General features: G+C 36.9%; 7 protein-coding genes across 7 annotated transcripts; 2 read left to right on the top strand and 5 right to left on the bottom strand.

Moving 5' to 3' along the window:
* Positions 1–35: 35 nt before the first annotated feature.
* Positions 36–2,466, bottom strand: DFA_07577 (uncharacterized protein; the record flags this gene model as incomplete). Its single annotated transcript, XM_004367379.1, has 3 exons — positions 36–1,690; positions 1,774–1,981; positions 2,323–2,466. 3 exons carry the CDS (start codon positions 2,464–2,466, stop codon positions 36–38), a joined length of 2,007 nt encoding a protein of 668 aa, XP_004367436.1.
* Positions 2,467–2,582: 116 nt separating this feature from the next.
* DFA_07578 (uncharacterized protein) lies at positions 2,583–5,749 on the bottom strand (the record flags this gene model as incomplete). Its single annotated transcript, XM_004367380.1, has 6 exons — positions 2,583–3,500; positions 3,576–3,972; positions 4,196–4,494; positions 4,603–5,297; positions 5,369–5,629; positions 5,692–5,749. 6 exons carry the CDS (start codon positions 5,747–5,749, stop codon positions 2,583–2,585), a joined length of 2,628 nt encoding a protein of 875 aa, XP_004367437.1.
* Positions 5,750–5,919: 170 nt separating this feature from the next.
* DFA_07579 (uncharacterized protein) lies at positions 5,920–9,026 on the bottom strand (the record flags this gene model as incomplete). The annotated part of the gene is made up of 3 exons (XM_004367381.1): positions 5,920–8,069; positions 8,301–8,612; positions 8,690–9,026. The coding sequence occupies 3 exons, from the start codon at positions 9,024–9,026 to the stop codon at positions 5,920–5,922; spliced, it is 2,799 nt and encodes a 932-aa protein (XP_004367438.1).
* A 633-nt stretch (positions 9,027–9,659) lies between these two features.
* Positions 9,660–10,109, top strand: DFA_07580 (uncharacterized protein; the record flags this gene model as incomplete). The annotated part of the gene is made up of 2 exons (XM_004367382.1): positions 9,660–9,906; positions 10,036–10,109. The coding sequence occupies 2 exons, from the start codon at positions 9,660–9,662 to the stop codon at positions 10,107–10,109; spliced, it is 321 nt and encodes a 106-aa protein (XP_004367439.1).
* A 186-nt stretch (positions 10,110–10,295) lies between these two features.
* DFA_07581 (uncharacterized protein) lies at positions 10,296–11,169 on the bottom strand (the record flags this gene model as incomplete). The annotated part of the gene is made up of 2 exons (XM_004367383.1): positions 10,296–10,411; positions 10,710–11,169. 2 exons carry the CDS (start codon positions 11,167–11,169, stop codon positions 10,296–10,298), a joined length of 576 nt encoding a protein of 191 aa, XP_004367440.1.
* A 301-nt stretch (positions 11,170–11,470) lies between these two features.
* On the bottom strand, positions 11,471–12,584 carry DFA_07582 (uncharacterized protein; the record flags this gene model as incomplete). The annotated part of the gene is made up of 3 exons (XM_004367384.1): positions 11,471–11,601; positions 11,672–11,707; positions 12,560–12,584. The coding sequence occupies 3 exons, from the start codon at positions 12,582–12,584 to the stop codon at positions 11,471–11,473; spliced, it is 192 nt and encodes a 63-aa protein (XP_004367441.1).
* A 1,569-nt stretch (positions 12,585–14,153) lies between these two features.
* DFA_07583 (uncharacterized protein) lies at positions 14,154–19,163 on the top strand (the record flags this gene model as incomplete). Its single annotated transcript, XM_004367385.1, has 3 exons — positions 14,154–16,398; positions 16,432–19,089; positions 19,123–19,163. Coding segments are annotated over 3 exons (4,944 nt in total), but the record flags the coding sequence as incomplete, so codon positions are not given.
* Positions 19,164–19,190: the final 27 nt, after the last annotated feature.

The raw sequence follows: 19,190 nt of genomic DNA on the forward strand, positions 1-19,190 counted from the left end.
ATATTTGGGACAGAATCCTTGTGTATGGGACATATTTATTTGACTTTGATAAACTCTTGAGATTGTTTGATATAATCTGCAAAAGTTATATCCCCTATTGTCTCATTTGCCATCTCACATGTACAATAATAACTATTCCAAGAGTATCTGACTATCTTTTCGATTAAATAGTAGGGAAGTGTTGGGTTGTTGGCAATTGTTATTTTACATAAATTCTCGACTTCTTCAAGTGGTGGTTTAATGATTGTTATATCTGGTGTTGTTGTTGTTTTAATAAATTGAAGATTTCTTTTTGATGATGTTGATCCTTTGAATCTAGCTCCATGATATTCATATCCAAGTCTTTTAAATGAATTTATCGTTTTATCTGTTATTTCTTGGTGGGTGGTGATAATGAGTTGATCCACATTCAATCCATTAAAAATATTGGTTTGAATAGAATTGGGATTCAAAGAATTTTGGGTTGTAGTGAGTTTTAAAATTGAAATGTTCGGTGGAACAATAAGTTCTATTGATGGTTTGTGATCGCATTTAACTAGTTTGGTCACATTTGGATGATTAAACGATGACATGTTGTATTCTGAAGAGGGGATGTGAAATGTGTGCAAGTTTGGCATTTGATTTGGTGGATGAATGTTGCTCACTTGAATTGTGTTGGCTAGTTCAGTTTTGAGTGAGATTGGTTCAACACACCAAAGGTTTGGAAGTAATAGTTTAACCATCCCTAGTTGAATAAGATCCAATAATTCTTGTCTATTTGTATTTTCAGATGAACATTTTAAATTGAGTGATGTGAGATTCTTGAATTTAGACACGAATGATAGTTTCATTCTATAGTTTGGTATTGTGAGTGATTTGATATTCTTAAATTGACGGATTATAAACTTGAAATACTGAGGTTGGGGTATGATAAGGATATTTTGGAAAGAGATCTTTTCAACATGGGATAACATCGATGTGTTCTGGTTGGCAAATACATCTTCGGTCAGGCTTTTAGTCAATTTAAGTTGTTTTGGTGCTTTAATTGGGCAATATTGATTGTTGAGGTGATTCCATGTGTCTGGAGTGAATCCAAGTCGAACATTGGCAAAGTTTTTGGATGACAGAAATTGGTTGACTCTTTTTGAAATACCAAGTAGTTGGTATCTCCATTTGTTGGAGTCATTGCGAGAATAGGCAATGAATGGTGTATATATGTTGATTAATGGCTCCACACCATTCAAATAGTGGTATGCGTGCATTGGACATTTCATTCTTGATTCTTTGTACTCGTCCAACATTGGTTGAAAGACTGGCCACATTTGATAGTAATCAAAGGCGCCTAAATGTTGTTGGGATTGTTGCGATCGCACAATATGTCCTTGTGGCAGTTGTAGAGTACTCGTGAATCTATCACTAAAGTAACAAGTACAAATAGAAGATTCAGTCCAAACTTGATCGAGTATTCTACTGATGATTGGCCACGGTAATGAATATTCGAGTGATCCCTTGTTAAAGTCACATAAAGGATTATTGTCAACCATTTTCTCTTTGAATGTTAATCGATCTTTTTGAGTCTTGATAATCCTTCCAATGATCACATCTTTGGTTTGATTATTTGGTGCATCGACACCCAACTCTTGACAAATTAAAAGTAAATCTTTTTTAAGTTTACTCTTTAAATCATTCTCTGTGTATATTGCTCTGCTTTCTTTGATTCATTTGATTAAAAGTATTTGTGTTAATTATGAATATATATATATATCTATCGTTAATAACTTGCTTGATATTTACTCTTTTCTTCTTCAACATGATCATCATCTTCTGCATCTTCATCGTGAAATCTCTTGTTATTATTATTAAATTGTGATGCTGATGATCTCTTTCTTTGTTGATCGATGTCTTTTGTTTTATTATGATTGATGTTATTATCAGTCGTTGAGTCTACACTATTATTACTATTCTTTCTTCTTTTAGTAACATGTTTGGTATTATTGTTAATCTTTGTAGTAGTAGTAGTCGTTCGTAGTGAGAGCAAAAATGGGTTTTAATCATTTAGGGTTGAAATGAATCTAAAACCACTTGATTTTTTGACAATCGATCATATTTCTACATTCTATGATATAATATGTCAATTGTGGAAAAAAAAAAAAAAAGCATCATCTCTTTCCTCATGTGGCAAATTTTGCTGGAAAAAAAATATAAAGAATAAAATCAAAAAGGTGGAAGTAGGTGAAAACTCCCAATAAGGGTATTTTGCTCGAAAAAAAATAAAAATAATCGAAAATAATAAAGTTTTTCGAAGCTTCGCTCAAAGTCCTAAATGATGACCACTCTTTCTACGGTTTCCTCTAAATCTATATCTATTACTTCATGATTCTTATCCAAGGTTGCATCATCCTCCTCATTGTTATTATTATTATTGCTATCACTGTTACTACTATGACTCCTGTTTACAAATTGAAATGTATTCTTTCTTTGTTTCATTATTACTTTAACAAATGATTAAATAAAAAATTTGTTGCCTGTCTTGAAAAAATGATATCACCATCTTCCATTTTCTTTATTGTATAAATATTAATATTATCATTTTAGAATAATATTTATTGATTTGTTTGGTTTGAATGATAGGATAGATAATTTTGGTTATTATTCTTTCTAATATAAACCCATTTGTAATGAACAATACCATTTTCTTGAGTATTTGTGTAAAAGGTGCCAACAAATTGAAAGTTGTTTTGATGTGAAATAAATGGACGGCTATACCTGCGAGCCTGATAACATATCTTTCTGATGGTGACCTTTTGGATATTGTCATAGGTGAGATAAAATTGATTGTCAGACAGGTTATTGGATAACTGCACCAATTCATTCACTTGTGTATTAAATAGGCTGATCTTTGCAATATGGGGATCTTGGAATGATAGTTTGGTTACACGAGGTGGAAAATTAATTGATTCGAGTTGTTTTTCCCATTCATGATATTCACCCAAAATGATTCTAAGATGTCTGAGTTTTGGTAATCTATCCAACATTGGAATGACTTCAAGTGAGTTGATTGATACTGCTTCCAATGATTTTGTAAGTGGCCAACTATTTGGATCATCACCATCACCATCTTTTTTTTGTGGTTTGAATAGAAATTGATTATCTTTGTAATTGTAGAATAGTTTTCTAAGTGGTATTATTTTTAATTGACTGATATCCATTCCACTTTCAGGATCCAAATGAAAATTTGATAGATCCAAACAAGTAAGAGAATCGAAAATAACCAACATGAGGAATAGATTGGTAGGAATAGGCAAATTTAATTGTTCCGACCTTGATTCGAATTTGAAACATTGTATCTTTGAATAGTGATCGGCGTCAAGAAAATCCCAACTTTTGATTTTTGGTGGTAGGGAAGGGTATGGTAGGTCGATTGTTAGAGTTGAGATTGACTTACCCAAAAGACAATATTGATTTGAAAAGTGTTGATGTTGAAGTTGTATGTTTGATTCTTGAAGAAGACAATGAGCATTCTTGATTAGAGATTTTGAAATAAAAGAAAATAATCTCTTGCATGTTAATGAAAATCCAAATCGAAGTCTATTTACTTGTTGTAGCATATTTTCACCTTTGTATGTATTCATATTTGGGGCACGATCCTTATGTATGGGACATATTGATTTGGCTTTGATAAACTCTTGAGATTGCTTGATAAAATCTGCATAATTTCTAGATTGGCTTGTTTCATTTGCCATATCACAAGTACAATAATAACTATTCCATGAATATTTGACTATCTTTTCAATCAAGTAGTAGGGAAGTGTTGAGTTGTTACCCACTATTGCATAACTTGTATAACTGGGACATAAATCTATTACTTCAAGTGGTTTTGGTGTTGTTTTAATTATAATGTCAGGTGTTGGTGTTGTTGTTTTAATAAATTGAAGATTTCTTTTTGATGATGTTGATCCTTTGAATCTAGCTCCATGATATTCATATCCAAGTCTTTTAAATGAATTTATCGTTTTATCTGTTATTTCGGTATGACATGTTATAATGAGTTGGTTGACATTCAATCCATCAAAAATATTGGTTTGAATAGAATTGGGATTCAAAGAATTTTGGGTTTGTAGTGAGTTTTAAAATTGAAATGTTCGGTGGAACAATAAGTTCTATTGATGGTTGGTGATCGCATTTAACTAGTTTGGTCACGTTTGGATGATTAAACGATGACATGTTGTATTCTGAAGAGGGGATGTGAAATGTGTGCAAGTTTGGCATTTGATTTGGTGGATGAATGTTGCTCACTTGAATTGTGTTGGCTAGTTCAGTTTTGAGTGAGATTGGTTCAACACACCAAAGGTTTGGAAGTAATAGTTTAACCATCCCTAGTTGAAGAATATTCAATAATTCATTTCTATTTGTATTCTCAGAGGAGCATTTTAAATTGAGTGATGTGAGATTCTTGAATTTAGACACGAATGATAGTTTCATTCTATAGTTTGGTATTGTGAGTGATTTGATATTCTTAAATTGACGGATCAAGTATTTGAAATATTGGGGTTGGATAAAGATATTGTCAAGAGAGATCTTTTCGACCGAGGATAACATCGATGTGTTCTGGTTGGCAAATACATCTTCGGTCAGGCTTTTAGTCAATTTAAGTTGTTTTGGTGCTTTAATTGGGCAATATTGATTGTTGAGGTGATTCCATGTGTCTGGAGTGAATCCAAGTCGAACATTGGCAAAGTGTTTGGATGACAGAAATTGGTTGACTCTTTTTGAAATACAAAGTAGTTGGTATCTCCATTTGTTGGAGTCATTACTTGTTTTGGCAATGAATGGTGTATATATGTTGATTAATGGATGTACATCATTCAAATGGTGATACGTATGCATAGGACATTTCATTCTTGATTCTTTGTACTCGTCCAACAACGGTTGATAGACTGGCCACATTTGATAGTAATCAAAAGCAACAAAACACCAACCATATTGTCCTTGTGGCAGTTGTAGAGTACTCGTGAATTGATCACTAAAGTAACAAGTACAAACAGAAGATTCAGTCCAAACTTGATCGAGTATTCTACTGATAATTGGCCATGGTAATGAATATTCAAGTGATCCTTTGTTAAAGTCACATAAAGGATTGTTATCAATCATTTTCTCTTTAAATGTCAATCTATCGTTTTGAGATTTGATAATCCTTCCAATGATAACATCTTTGGTTTGATTCATTGATGCATCTATCCTCGATGATTGACAAATTAAAAGTAAATCTTTTTTAAGTTTAATCTTCAATTCACTCTCTGTGTAGACTCTACTTTCCCCTTTTAAAAAATGAAAAGTATATGTGTTAATAATGAATCTATTTAATATATAGTCAACAATGGATATTTACTCTTTTCCTCATCATCATCATCATCATCATCTGTTTCATCTTCATTTTGAATTCTCTTGTTATTATTATTGATTTGTGATGCTGATGATCTCTTTCTTTGTTGGTTGATATCTTTTGTTTTATTATGATTGATGTTATTATCAGTTGTTGAGTCTACACTATTATTACTATTCTTTCTTCTTTTAGTTACATGTTTGGTATTATTGTTAATCTTTGTAGTAGTAGTAGTCGTAGTAGTAGTGGTCGTTGTTTCTTCTAAATCTATATCTATTATTTCACGATCTTATCCAACAAGATTTCATCGTCATCTTCCTCCTCTTTACTATCAATTTTACTCTTAACCTTGTTTTCAAATTGATATGTATTCTTTCTTTGTTTCATTATTACTTGAACAAATGATTAAATTAAAAATAATTACTCACAGTAGCCCGATCGAAGATGGCTTTGACAAAAAAAATATATAATTAATTAAAAGTTCTGAAACACGAACTTCAATCCCATTTACAAGTAAAGATAGACATTCCTATATAATTTGGTTATAATAATCTTTTTTATTTATTTGGATTATCATTTGTTCTTTTGATATAAACCCATTTGAGAGTTCCGATATTAGAATGTGTCTGTTTTGTTACAAAGGTTCCAATGAATTGGTAGTTGTTTTGGTATGAAATAAATGGGTGAGAGTCCAATACCGATGATTTGATGACAATCCTTTGGATATTGTTATAGTCAAATACGTATTCATATGGCTGATCGTTTGAAAGTATTGTCAATTGATTGATTTGTGGATTTTGGATCTGACTGATTTTGGTAACAATGATTGGATCATCGGTTGATATCTTTTGAATACCATTTGGAAGTTTTGTTGATTCAAGTAGTTTATCATTATTAGCATCTCTATTGTTATTATTATTATTATTATTTATGATTCTTAGGTGTCTAAGTTTTGTCAGTTGAAATAGACACTTTGAGATGTCTTGTAAGTAATAGGTATTGATTGATACTGATTCTAATGATTGTGAAAGTGGGCATTCATTATCAGCTCTATCTTGGTACTTTGGAAATACAACTCCTATTCGATGATTGAAATAATAAAGTTTTACAAGTGCAATATCTTTTAATCCTTTGATCAAGTTTCGATCGATACCATTGTAAATATAGCTAGTGTTGTAAACTGGAAAGTCAGATACATCCAATTCAGTAAGTGATTTAAATGCCAGGATAGAGTTAAATAGTGTTGAATAGAAATCTGGGATTTTTGAACGGCTTTGTTCGGGACTTTCTACAAGTTTCAGTCTACTGACATTTGAATAATGACCAAGTTGAAGTATGTTTGGGTGTTGTAATGCCATGGAGTTTTTAAACTCTAATGTAAGTGTTTCAATTGATTTACCAACCAAACAATATTGATTTGAAAAATGCAAGTGTAAAGATGGTATGTCGTGTAGATTGTTTGAAAATATCATTCTCTTGACAAGATGTTTTGAAACAAATCCAAACAGCCTCTTGCATGTGATTGACAATCCAAATCGAAGTCTATTGATTCTTTGAAGAAGAGGTTTGGTTATAAAATCACCTAAATGTGGAGACCGATCCTTGTGTATTGGACAAATTGATTTGGCTTTAATGAGTTGTAGACATTGCTCCAGAGTAGGTATATTGTCACTTTCGTCGTCAGAGGTTTCAATTTCACAAGTACAATAATAACTGTTCCATGAATATCTAACAATATTTTCGATTAAATAGAAAGGAAGTGTCGGGTTGTTGTAGCAGTTATTTTGAGGTGATTCTATTTTTGTTGTTGTTTTGTTGTCTACAATTATTATTTCTGGAATATTTCTTGTTGTTGATTTAATAAATTTGAATTGTCTGGTTGAAGTTGATCTAGTTTTAAATGTCGATCCATGATATTCATAACCTCTTTTTGCAAAACTATTTATCATTATTTCTGTCATTTCATAAGCAGAATCAAACAATAGTTTCTTGATATTTAATTGACCAAATGTACTCTCAATAATGAAGTTGGGATCACTTGCTGTTTTGAATTTAATAGTTGTGATTGTTTTTGGAATGGTTTTGATATTTGGGAGGAGGAAATAACTGTCACGAGTATGGTCGACTATTTTAGTAAGTTTTAGGTCATCCAAGTTGTATCCAACCATCATATGGTTAATATGAAATGTTTGTAGGTTTATCATTTGTTGAGGTGGAAGGATGTTGCTGGTGAGAATACTGTTGGCCAATTTAGTGTCAAGAGTGATATGTGATTTACACCAATCCTTTGGAATTAATATTTTAACTAATCCTCCTACTAATCTTGGTGACTTTGCTAAAACATCTAAAAATAAATCCGACTTTGTAAATATCCCTCTATAGTATAGTAAATTGATTGATGTGAGATTGTTGAAACCTAATAAGAATGGTTTAAATGTGTTGGAGTCGGTTATATTACTATTTAATAAGTAGATTGGTGTCATTGATTTGATATTATTATTAAAGATTTTGGATATTATTTTGTTGTTGGGTGGTTTAATATTAATGTTTTCAAGTTTAAGCTTTTCAACAGAGTTAAATATCATTGTACTTTGACTACCAAGGTCAAGATCATCCTCTGAACCATACAAGGTAACGACCTTTGGTTTCTTGATTGGACAATATTGATTGTTGAGGTGATCCAATGATTCTTGATTGAGTATCAATGCTATATCATTAAAATAATTTGATGACAGAAACTGGTTGACTCGTTTTGATATGCTTAGTAGTTGATATCTCCAAGTGTTTTGGTCATTTAGAAAGGTGTGAAAGATTGATGGAACCAAATCATTCAAATAGTGGTATGCGTGCATTGGACATTTCATTCTTGATTCTTTGTACACTTCCAACAGAGGTTGATAGATTGAAAACATTTTATAGATAGAGTCACTTGAATTACCATACATTAGAAATTTTCTGGTTGCTTCATCATTATAGTAACAAGTACAAATAGAAGATTCAGTCCAAACTAGATCGAGTATTTTACTGATGATTGGCCACGGTAATGAATATTCGAGTGATCCCTTGTTGTAATCACATAAAGGATTATTATCAACCATTTTACGTTTAAATTCTAATTGATCATTTTGTATCTTTAGAATCTTTTCAATGATTTCATCCTTTGTTTCTTTCATTGATGCTTCAATACCCAACTCTTGACAAATCAAAAGTAAATCTTTCTTTTGTTTACTTTTCAATTCATTATTACCCTCTTGCAAATAATTAAATTAAAAAGAGTTATTAGTGACTATAGTAAATAATAACTGTACGTCATAGCTCGATATTTACGCTTATCTTTTTCATCTTGAATTCTCTTGTTGTTGTTGTTGTTGTTGTTGTTGTTGTTGATACGATAAGATGATGATCTCTTTTTTGTATCATTTTGACTAGATGTTGAATCTATCTTATCACTTATACTATCGACACTATTATCACTATTCTTACTTCTTTTAGTAACATGTTTGGTGTTTACATTGTTTGTAGTATTCATGCGTGTGGTTGTTGTAGTAGTACTAGTTGTTTCTTCTTTATTGAATAATGTTACATCATCATCATCACTATCATTATCTTCATTATTATTATTATTAGCATAACTTTGTATCTGACTCTTCTTTCTTTGTTTCATCTTGAATAACAATAATGAAATTAAAAATAATAAAAAATAAAAAAAAATGGAAGACCTACAAAGAGTCCTCTACAACTGTTGGAGTTTAACAGAAATAATATTTAAAATAAATAAATTCACTAAAGAGAATAATAATAGTTCCAACAACAAACTAACTCTTTCATACAACTTGATCGAAAAGATAGTCAGATATTCATGGAATAGTTATTATTGTACTTGCTGGCGATCTTTCAGGAAAGTATGGATAAAGAGATGGAATATCTTTATCATTTCAAATATTATATCAAATAGTTTTGCAATCATTGGAAGCAGTATCAATCAACTCACTTGGTGTCATTCCAATGTTGGATAGATTACCAAAACTCAAACTTCTTAGAATCATTATTTTAACGACAAGAAAATAGTCAAGATCAGGAATTGGCAGACCAACAACAACTTCAATCGATTATTCTTCCATCTAGCATCACCAAACTATCATTCATCTATCATGATAAGACTAAAATCAGCAAAAACAATGACTCCTACTAATACAGTGTGTGGGTTATGTTTATTTTTTTTCTCTTTATCTGCTGATCTCTCATAACATTGAACTTCATTCATTCATTCGTTGTTCACCAAATAATAATAACAACAATGACTACTCTATTACAGTTATCTAATTTATTATTAATACATATCATATCAGAGATTGAAGATAATGTAGATACAATATGTTTGTTAATGACATGTAAAAAGTTATATCATAACAGTGGTATTAGAGGATCGATTAGTTTTAAAGGGATTGGAATAATAGATACAAACAAGAGAAATGAATCAAAATCATTTAGAGCAACAGTTAAAAGATTCAATCTAAACTCTTTCAAAGATACCTTGGACAAAAGTATATGAATGGAGTATAAACTGGAAAGTCTGATACATCCAACTCGGTCAGTGATTTAAATGTCAGGATAGAGTTGAATAGCATTGTAAATAAATGTCTATTATCCTGTTCATCTTCTGTAACTTTAAGTCATTGTACGTTTGAATAGTAATCGAGTCAAAGGAATTTTGGATGATCTTGTGGAAGACTATCATCGTTATTAATCTCGAGAATTGAAAGGAGTTTTTAAACTCTAATGTAAGTGTTTCAATTGATTTACCAACCAAACAATATTGATTTGAAAAATGCGACTGAAATTCTTTTAAACAAGTCGATGTGAGATCATCTCTCTTGACAAGATGTTTTGAAACAAATTCAAATAGTCTCTTGCATGTTAATGACAATCCAAATCAGAGTCGATTGATAAATTGAAGAATATGTCGCCCACCATATGTGCCAGTATGAGGAGCACGATCCTTGTGTATTGGACAAATTGAAGTGGCGATGATGAGTCGTTGGAAATCCACTTGAAATGAATTATCATTTTCTGTATCAGTTTCAACATTTCACAAGTACAATAATAACTATTCCAAGAGTATCTAACTATCTTTTCAATTAAATAAAAAGGAAGTGTTGGGTTGTTGTTGCTAATAATGATTTCCTTTGGGTTGTTTTCTGTGGTTTTTTTATCTGTTGTTTCAATTATTATTTGTGGTACATTGGTTATTGGTTTTTGATCTCCCTCGCCTGTTTGAGTTTTAGTGTTGTGATGGTTGGTGGAACGTTGGTGATAGTTGGTGAATGTGTGGCCGGCGATTGATAACCATTTTCTTGATAGACCAATTTGGTCAGTTTTGTACCGGCCAAGTCGAATCTACCATGTGGGATATCGATGATATGGAATATTCGCAAGTTTGGCATTTGTTGAGGTGGAAGGATGATGCTGTTGACAATGTTGTTGGCCAATCGAGTGTCTAGTACAATTGGGTCTTTACACCAATCCCTTGGAAACAACAATTTTACTATTCCTACTGTTGTTGACTTGTTGATTGCCTCCAAAAATGAATCACTTGTCGATGATGCAGTTTGGTAGTCTAGTAAATTGATTGATGTGAGGAAACATTTTAAACTATTAAATATGAATCTGACTAGAGTGTTGTCGTAGGTTTTTCTTTTGAATGAATTGTTGATTGTGATTGATTTAATATTCTTAAATATCTTGAGGATGGATGGTTGAATACTGTCAGTTTTTAGTGTGATCTTTTCAACTGAATTCAATGCCATTATGTTTTTTAGTGTTTTAATTGGACAATATTGGTTGTTGAGGTGATCCAATGATTCTTGGTTGAATGGCAATGCAAAATCATTAAAATAATTTAATGACAGAAACTGGTTGACTCGTTTTGATATGCTGAGTAGTTGGGATATCCACGTGTTGCAATAGAAGATTCAGTCCAAACTTGATCGAGTATTCTACCAATGATCGGCCAAGGTAATGAATATTCCAGTGACCCCTTGTTGTAATCACATAGAGGATTATTGTCAACCATTTTACGTTTAAACTCTAATCGCTCATTTTGTATCTTTATGATTCGATTGATGATTGTATCTTTGTTTGGCTTGTCATTGATCTTATCTCTAGTGGTTGACAAATGACAAGTAAATCTTTTTTAAGTTTACTCTTTAATTCATTCTCTGTGTATATTCTATTTTCATCTAAATATTAAAGAGAATTGATATAAATATAAAAGTGTTATAATATCTCCAACTCTATATTCAAACATACTGTTATCTTGTTCAACGGCAATAGCAGTACTTTCTACTAAAAAGTCATTATGACTCTCTTTTTGTTTGATCTCTTTGTTTGTTTGTTTGTTTTAAAATATTATCATCATCATCAACATTAATATTGTCATCTAATTTCATTGTTGATTGATTGGCTATATTATTATTATTATTATTATTATTATTATTATTATTGTTGTTGTTATTATCTGATAGTCGTCTGCAGATTATCTTTCTTCTTTTGGTATCTTGAACAATCTCTCTGCTGCTTTCTATAGTTGTAGTATCCTCCTCCTCATCTTAGTATCATTTATTTGTACTCTTGCATTTGATAGTATATCTAACAACAACAAAGTAAGTCTTGCAAACTTGAAAAAATATAAAAAAAGGCGGGAAAATAATGTTGATAAATAATTATTTCTATTGATTTATTTATTTATTAATAACAAGTTTTGATTGGGTAATTGATTTGAATAATTAATATTATTATTATTATTATAGTCTATATTATTGTTGTTATCTGTTGGTATTATTATCTATTAAATAATGATGGATCAAATAAAACTGCTGGGTAAAGATCGCTGTGGGATGTCTGCACAATAATCGACAATGAATGGTTGGAGACCCTGAATTACTCGTTGCAATGGTGAATAGTGACGAGATCGATGGATGATCAGTCATTTTGTCGTCTCTCTCTCTCTCTCTTTACATGCATAGATACATTTTGAATAGTCTTTGTTGTATCTGTTTAGGTATTTGCACTGTTGTATAAAAGTTGATAGTATTACTAGAACTGTTTGTTGCTATATATATATAGTGTTCTGATAACTCCTCTCTGTTGCGATGTTGATAGGTATCTAATCATTTGAAGCTAATTTATCTAAGCTACTACTGTCGGGATGACCAACGTCCATATTTTTAGTGATTACTTGGCTTCCCTCGTCAAATGATAAAAGATGTGGAGAAGAGAATATGAGGATACTTTGTCTTTATAATTAGTAATTATCCTAATACGGTTTGATACCGAATCATCAATATGTTTACATTATGTGCGGCGTTGTATTGAGAGCAATGAGAAGGAGAGGGGAACTACTGACTGCGTTGTGTGTTGTTTTTAGTGACGTGCTTGAACGATACTCCTTCTTCTTCTTCTTATACTATTACTATTGTTGTTGACTTTTATATTCTTATATCATCATCATAATAATCAATCCCTTCCCGTCTCTATGGTGCTACTGGTATTGGTGGTTCTAACCTTGTGAAATGTATTTGATTGAGGGAATTTAATTTAATTTGTTAAAAATCATAACACTCTGTGTGAGAGAATTTTGCCGTCTCTCACAAATTTATATGAGTTTCCAAAACCCAGCACAACTGTTGTTTTGACTTCTCACCTCACATTTACCTGCTGGTTTGGCGCGCAAATGTGTCGAAAGAAAATTAGTGATGAGAAAGGTAACTTGTATTTTCTTTTGCAACATTTCGATGTGTGTAGTAAATAGCTAAAGTAGTATATATTCATTGTGATGATGATGATGATGGATATCAATCACATTCATACCACACCACACCATTCCATCTCGAGATGAAAAATCATATGAATCAATGGATAATTATTGCAATACACAGCGGTGGGGGGCATATATTGACAATACTGATTAAATATTGGATAGAAGATGTACATTACAGTAGCAGTGGAAGATGCGTTACTGTTGTAGAAGATGCATTACTGTTGTAGAAGATGTACATTACAGTAGCAGTGGAAGATAGACAATTTGAAATTTGTTACAACAAGAATCAAGGAAATTATCTTTTAATTAAAGAAGATAATAGAGCTATAGTACACTAATCAACCACCAAAAAAATGGTACAAAAGAACTATAATTTATTAGCTTTTTTATGTTGTCTTTTACTTCTTTTTTCTATGATCTATGGTCATCAATTTACAAAGGCACAAGGTAAGCTAAACAAAAAAAAACCAGATATGATTAGTTATTTTTATAATTAACTATTAATAATAACCATTTATTTATTTTCTCAAAGAAAATTATTATTTTTATGATGATGGATCACCACCCGTTATTGGTACGTACCAATGTCAATTTGCTAGGTATCCAGAGGAATGTGAAAACAACAGAGATTGTGTTTGGACAACTATGGAAGGATGTTGTGGAGAGGTAGCTGGATACTGTTCGGATAGAAACGCGACTCAATCACATCATAACAGACTCACAGACAAACCCTTTTGTCTCATGGACACACAAACCAAAGCCATTTACCAAGTACATGGTCATCATCAAGTGATTGAAGGTTATGAAAGATTTCATCCTCGTATTTGTATGTGTGTTTTGAAAGAGAAAAAGAAATTACAATTTAGTTATAATAATTATTAACATTATTTTAATTGTTTTGTTCCGTTCATCATCTACTATATATGTTTTGTTGCAACAAAAGATACTTGTGATAGTCTGAAATGTGAAAAAATGGGATTTGAGTGTATTATGCGCGCATCGACACCATGCGTTGGCACTCAGTGTTGCACATTATCGGCGTTTTGTGCTCCACCAAGGCAACTTGCTCCTACGTTGGCGAGTGTATCCGGCTTGGTGGGTGGTAGTAATGACATTACTACAACGGCTACGACGACGGCGACTACGACGTGTTCGACCACAGCATCGACCATGGGAACTACCACTGCGTCGACACTGGCTACTACAACCGATTGGCAGACGATTGGCTTGACCGTGCCCATTACCACGACGGCCAGTACCACGGCTTCAACACTTGCCTCTACGACTGCTTCCACCACTGCTTCAACCACGGCATCAACGATAGGAGTTGTGTCTGCCTCGACTACTGCTACAACCACGGCCACCTCTATTGGATCGACAACTGCGTCGACGGCGTCAACCACTGCGTCGACCACTGCAACTACTCTGGCGTCGACCACTGCCTCGACCACTGCCACTATGCTTGTCACTACGACTGCATCCACGACGGCCTCTACTATCGCGTCGACAACGGCATCTACCACCGCTTCAACCACCGCCACTACCACCTCTCCCCAGACAATTGGTCGTATCTCAACGACCGCCAGCACCAGTGCAAGCACGACAGCATCCACTTTGGGCACTACAACTGCCAGCACTCTTGCCTCGACGACTGCATCAACCACTGCAAGCACAACTGCTAGTACAATGGGCTCGACTACTGCCTCGACCACTGCGTCCACCTCTGCCTCGACTACCGCCACAACCACGGCCACTTCCACGGCGACCACAACGGCTAGTACCACTGCCACAACCGCATCCACTACGGCCTCTACGACAGCTTCGACAACTGCCACAACAACTGCATCCAGTACGGCCACCACGACTGCATCAACCTCTGCCTCAACTACTGCTAGTACGACAGCTACAACCACCGCGTCGACCACAGCCTCCACCATTGCCAGCACTTCAGCATCGACCACTGCATCGACGATTGGATCAACATCTGCTTCTACGACTGCCAGCACAACAGCAACGACCACTGCTTTCATCACTACTGCGAACCCTACTACAAACTTACCTTTTTATTCTTCAACAACTACTAGCGACATATTTGATTCGCCATCAGCAAGCGGAACGACATCAGCAAGTGGAAAAACATCATCGACTCCAACCACTACTGGTACGGCATCAGCAAGTGGTACTGCATCATCGACTCCAACAACAACTACAGCACCAAGCACTGCATCAACATCAGCAAGTGGAACTGTATCAGCAACAGGTATTACTGGTACTGCATCAGCAAGTGGAACTGCATCATCTACCCCAACAACAACGGCACCAAGCACTGCATCAGCAACAGGTTTCACTGGCATATCAAGTGGACGTGGAATTGTAAGCGGCAGTGGAGGTGGTGGTGGTGGTGGTGGTGGTGGAGGTGGAGGTGGAGGTGATACTGCATCATCCACTCCAACTTCAATTGATATATCAGCAAGTCCAACTTCAATTGATATATCATCAGAAAGTCAAACAACAACTGGTACGTCATCAGATCCAACTACTACCACTGGTACTTCATCAGCTAGTGGTACTGCATCAGCAAGCGGAACTGATTCATCCACTCCAACAACAACAACAACCGGAACGGCATCATCAACTGATTCGTCAACTCCTACTACTGGAACGGCAACAACAACTGGAACTGCATCGTCGACTCCGACTACCACCGGAACAGCATCGTCGACCCCAACAACAACTGGAACTGCGTCATCTACTGACTCATCATCTACCACCACTGGAACTGCATCAGCAAGTGGTACGGCATCAGCAAGCGGAACTGCAACGACCACTGGTACGGCATCAGCAACTGATTCATCGACTCCAACCACCACTGGAACTGCATCATCGACACCAACTACCACTGGTACTGCATCATCAACTCCAACAACTGGTACTGCATCAGCTAGTGGTACTGGAACGGCATCAGCAACTGGTATCACTGCATCAGCCACTGGTATTGCAACTGGTGTCACTGCATCAGCAACAGGTATTGCAACAGGTGTCACTGGAACTGCAACAGCCACTGGTATTGCAACAGGAGTCACTGGAACTGCAACTGGTGTCACTGGAACTGCAACAGGTGTCACTGCATCAGCCACAGGTATTGCAACAGGTGTCACTGGAACGGCATCAGCAACTGGTATTGCAACAGGAGTCACTGGAACTGCATCAGCAAATGGTATCACTACAACAGCCACTGGTATTGCAACAGGTGTCACTGCATCAGCCACAGGTATTGCAACAGGTGTCACTGCATCAGCCACAGGTATTGCAACAGGTGTCAGTGGAACGGCATCAGCAACAGGTATTGCAACAGGTGTCAGTGGAACTGCATCAGCCACTGGTATTGCAACAGGTGTCACTGCAACAGCCACTGGTATTGCAACAGGTGTCACTGGAACGGCATCAGCCACAGGTATTGCAACAGGTGTCACTGGAACGGCATCAGCAACTGGTATTGCAACTGGTGTCACTGGAACGGCATCAGCCACTGGTGTCACTGGAACGGCATCAGCAACAGGTGTCACTGGAACGGCATCAGCAACAGGTATCACTGGAGTTACATCAGCATCAGCCACTGGTATCACTGGAGTTACATCAGCATCAGCAACAGGTATCACTGGAACGGCATCAGCAACAGGTATCACATCAGCATCAGCAACAGGTGTCACTGGAACGGCATCAGCAACAGGTATCACTGGAGTTACATCAGCATCAGCAACAGGTATCACTGGAGTTACATCAGCATCAGCAACAGGTGTCACTGGAACGGCATCAGCCACTGGTGTCACTGGAACGGCATCAGCCACTGGTGTCACTGGAACGGCATCAGCAACAGGTATTGCAACTGGTGTCACTGCATCAGCCACAGGTATTGCAACTGGTGTCACTGCATCAGCCACTGGTGTCACTGGAACTGCAACTGGTGTCACTGGAACTGCAACAGGTGTCACTACAACAGCCACAGGTATTGCAACAGGTGTCACTGGAACGGCAACTGGTATTGCAACTGGTGTCACTGGAACGGCAACTGGTGTCACTGCATCAGCAACAGGTATTGCAACTGGTGTCACTGGAACGGCAACTGGTATTGCAACTGGTGTCACTGGAACGGCAACTGGTATTGCAACTGGTGTCACTGCATCAGCCACTGGTGTCACTGCATCAGCAACAGGTATTGCAACAGGTGTCACTGGAACGGCATCAGCAACTGGTATTGCAACTGGTGTCACTGGAACGGCATCAGCCACTGGTGTCACTGCATCAGCCACTGGTATTGCAACAGGTGTCACTGGAACGGCATCAGCAACTGGTATTGCAACTGGTGTCACTGCATCAGCCACTGGTGTCACTGGAACGGCAACTGGTATTGCAACTGGTGTCACTGCATCAGCCACTGGTGTCACTGCATCAGCCACTGGTGTCACTGCATCAGCCACTGGTATTGCAACTGGTGTCACTGGAACGGCATCAGCAACTGGTATTGCAACTGGTGTCACTGCATCAGCCACTGGTATTGCAACTGGTGTCACTGCATCAGCCACTGGTATTGCAACTGGTGTCACTGCATCAGCCACTGGTATTGCAACTGGTGTCACTGGAACGGCATCAGCAACTGGTATTGCAACTGGTGTCACTGGAACGGCATCAGCCACTGGTGTCACTGCATCAGCCACTGGTATTGCAACAGGTGTCACTGGAACGGCATCAGCAACTGGTATTGCAACTGGTGTCACTGGAACGGCAACTGGTATTGCAACTGGTGTCACTGCATCAGCCACTGGTGTCACTGCATCAGCCACTGGTGTCACTGCATCAGCCACTGGTATTGCAACTGGTGTCACTGCATCAGCCACTGGTGTCACTACAACAGCCACAGGTATTGCAACAGGTGTCACTGGAACGGCATCAGCCACTGGTGTCACTGCATCAGCCACTGGTATTGCAACTGGTGTCACTGCATCAGCCACTGGTATTGCAACTGGTGTCACTGCATCAGCCACAGGTATTGCAACTGGTGTCACTGGAACGGCAACTGGTATTGCAACTGGTGTCACTGCATCAGCCACTGGTATTGCAACTGGTGTCACTGGAACGGCATCAGCCACTGGTGTCACTGGAACGGCAACTGGTATTGCAACTGGTGTCACTGCATCAGCCACTGGTATTGCAACTGGTGTCACTGCATCAGCCACTGGTGTCACTACAACAGCCACAGGTATCACTGGAACGGCATCAGCAACTGGTATTGCAACTGGTGTCACTGCATCAGCCACTGGTGTCACTGGAACGGCAACTGGTATTGCAACTGGTGTCACTGCATCAGCCACTGGTATTGCAACTGGTGTCACTGGAACGGCATCAGCCACTGGTGTCACTGGAACGGCATCAGCAACAGGTATTGCAACTGGTGTCACTGGAACGGCATCAGCCACTGGTATTGCAACTGGTGTCACTGGAACGGCATCAGCCACTGGTGTCACTGGAACGGCAACTGGTATTGCAACTGGTGTCACTGCATCAGCCACTGGTATTGCAACTGGTGTCACTGCATCAGCCACTGGTATTGCAACTGGTGTCACTGGAACGGCATCAGCCACTGGTATTGCAACTGGTGTCACTGGAACGGCATCAGCCACTGGTGTCACTGGAACGGCAACTGGTATTGCAACTGGTGTCACTGGAACGGCATCAGCCACTGGTGTCACTGGAACGGCAACAGCCACTGGTGTCACTGCATCAGCCACAGGTATTGCAACTGGTGTCACTGGAACGGCATCAGCCACTGGTGTCACTGCATCAGCCACAGGTATTGCCACTGGTGTCACTGGAACGGCAACAGCCACTGGTGTCACTGCATCAGCCACAGGTATTGCAACTGGTGTCACTGGAACGGCATCAGCCACTGGTGTCACTGCATCAGCCACAGGTATTGCAACTGGTGTCACTGGAACGCATCAGCCAGAGGTA

Source organism: Cavenderia fasciculata (genome assembly GCF_000203815.1).
Source record: "Cavenderia fasciculata unplaced genomic scaffold Scf_ET2XIPL01CNAVH-3, whole genome shotgun sequence".
NCBI lineage: Eukaryota > Evosea > Eumycetozoa > Acytosteliales > Cavenderiaceae > Cavenderia > Cavenderia fasciculata.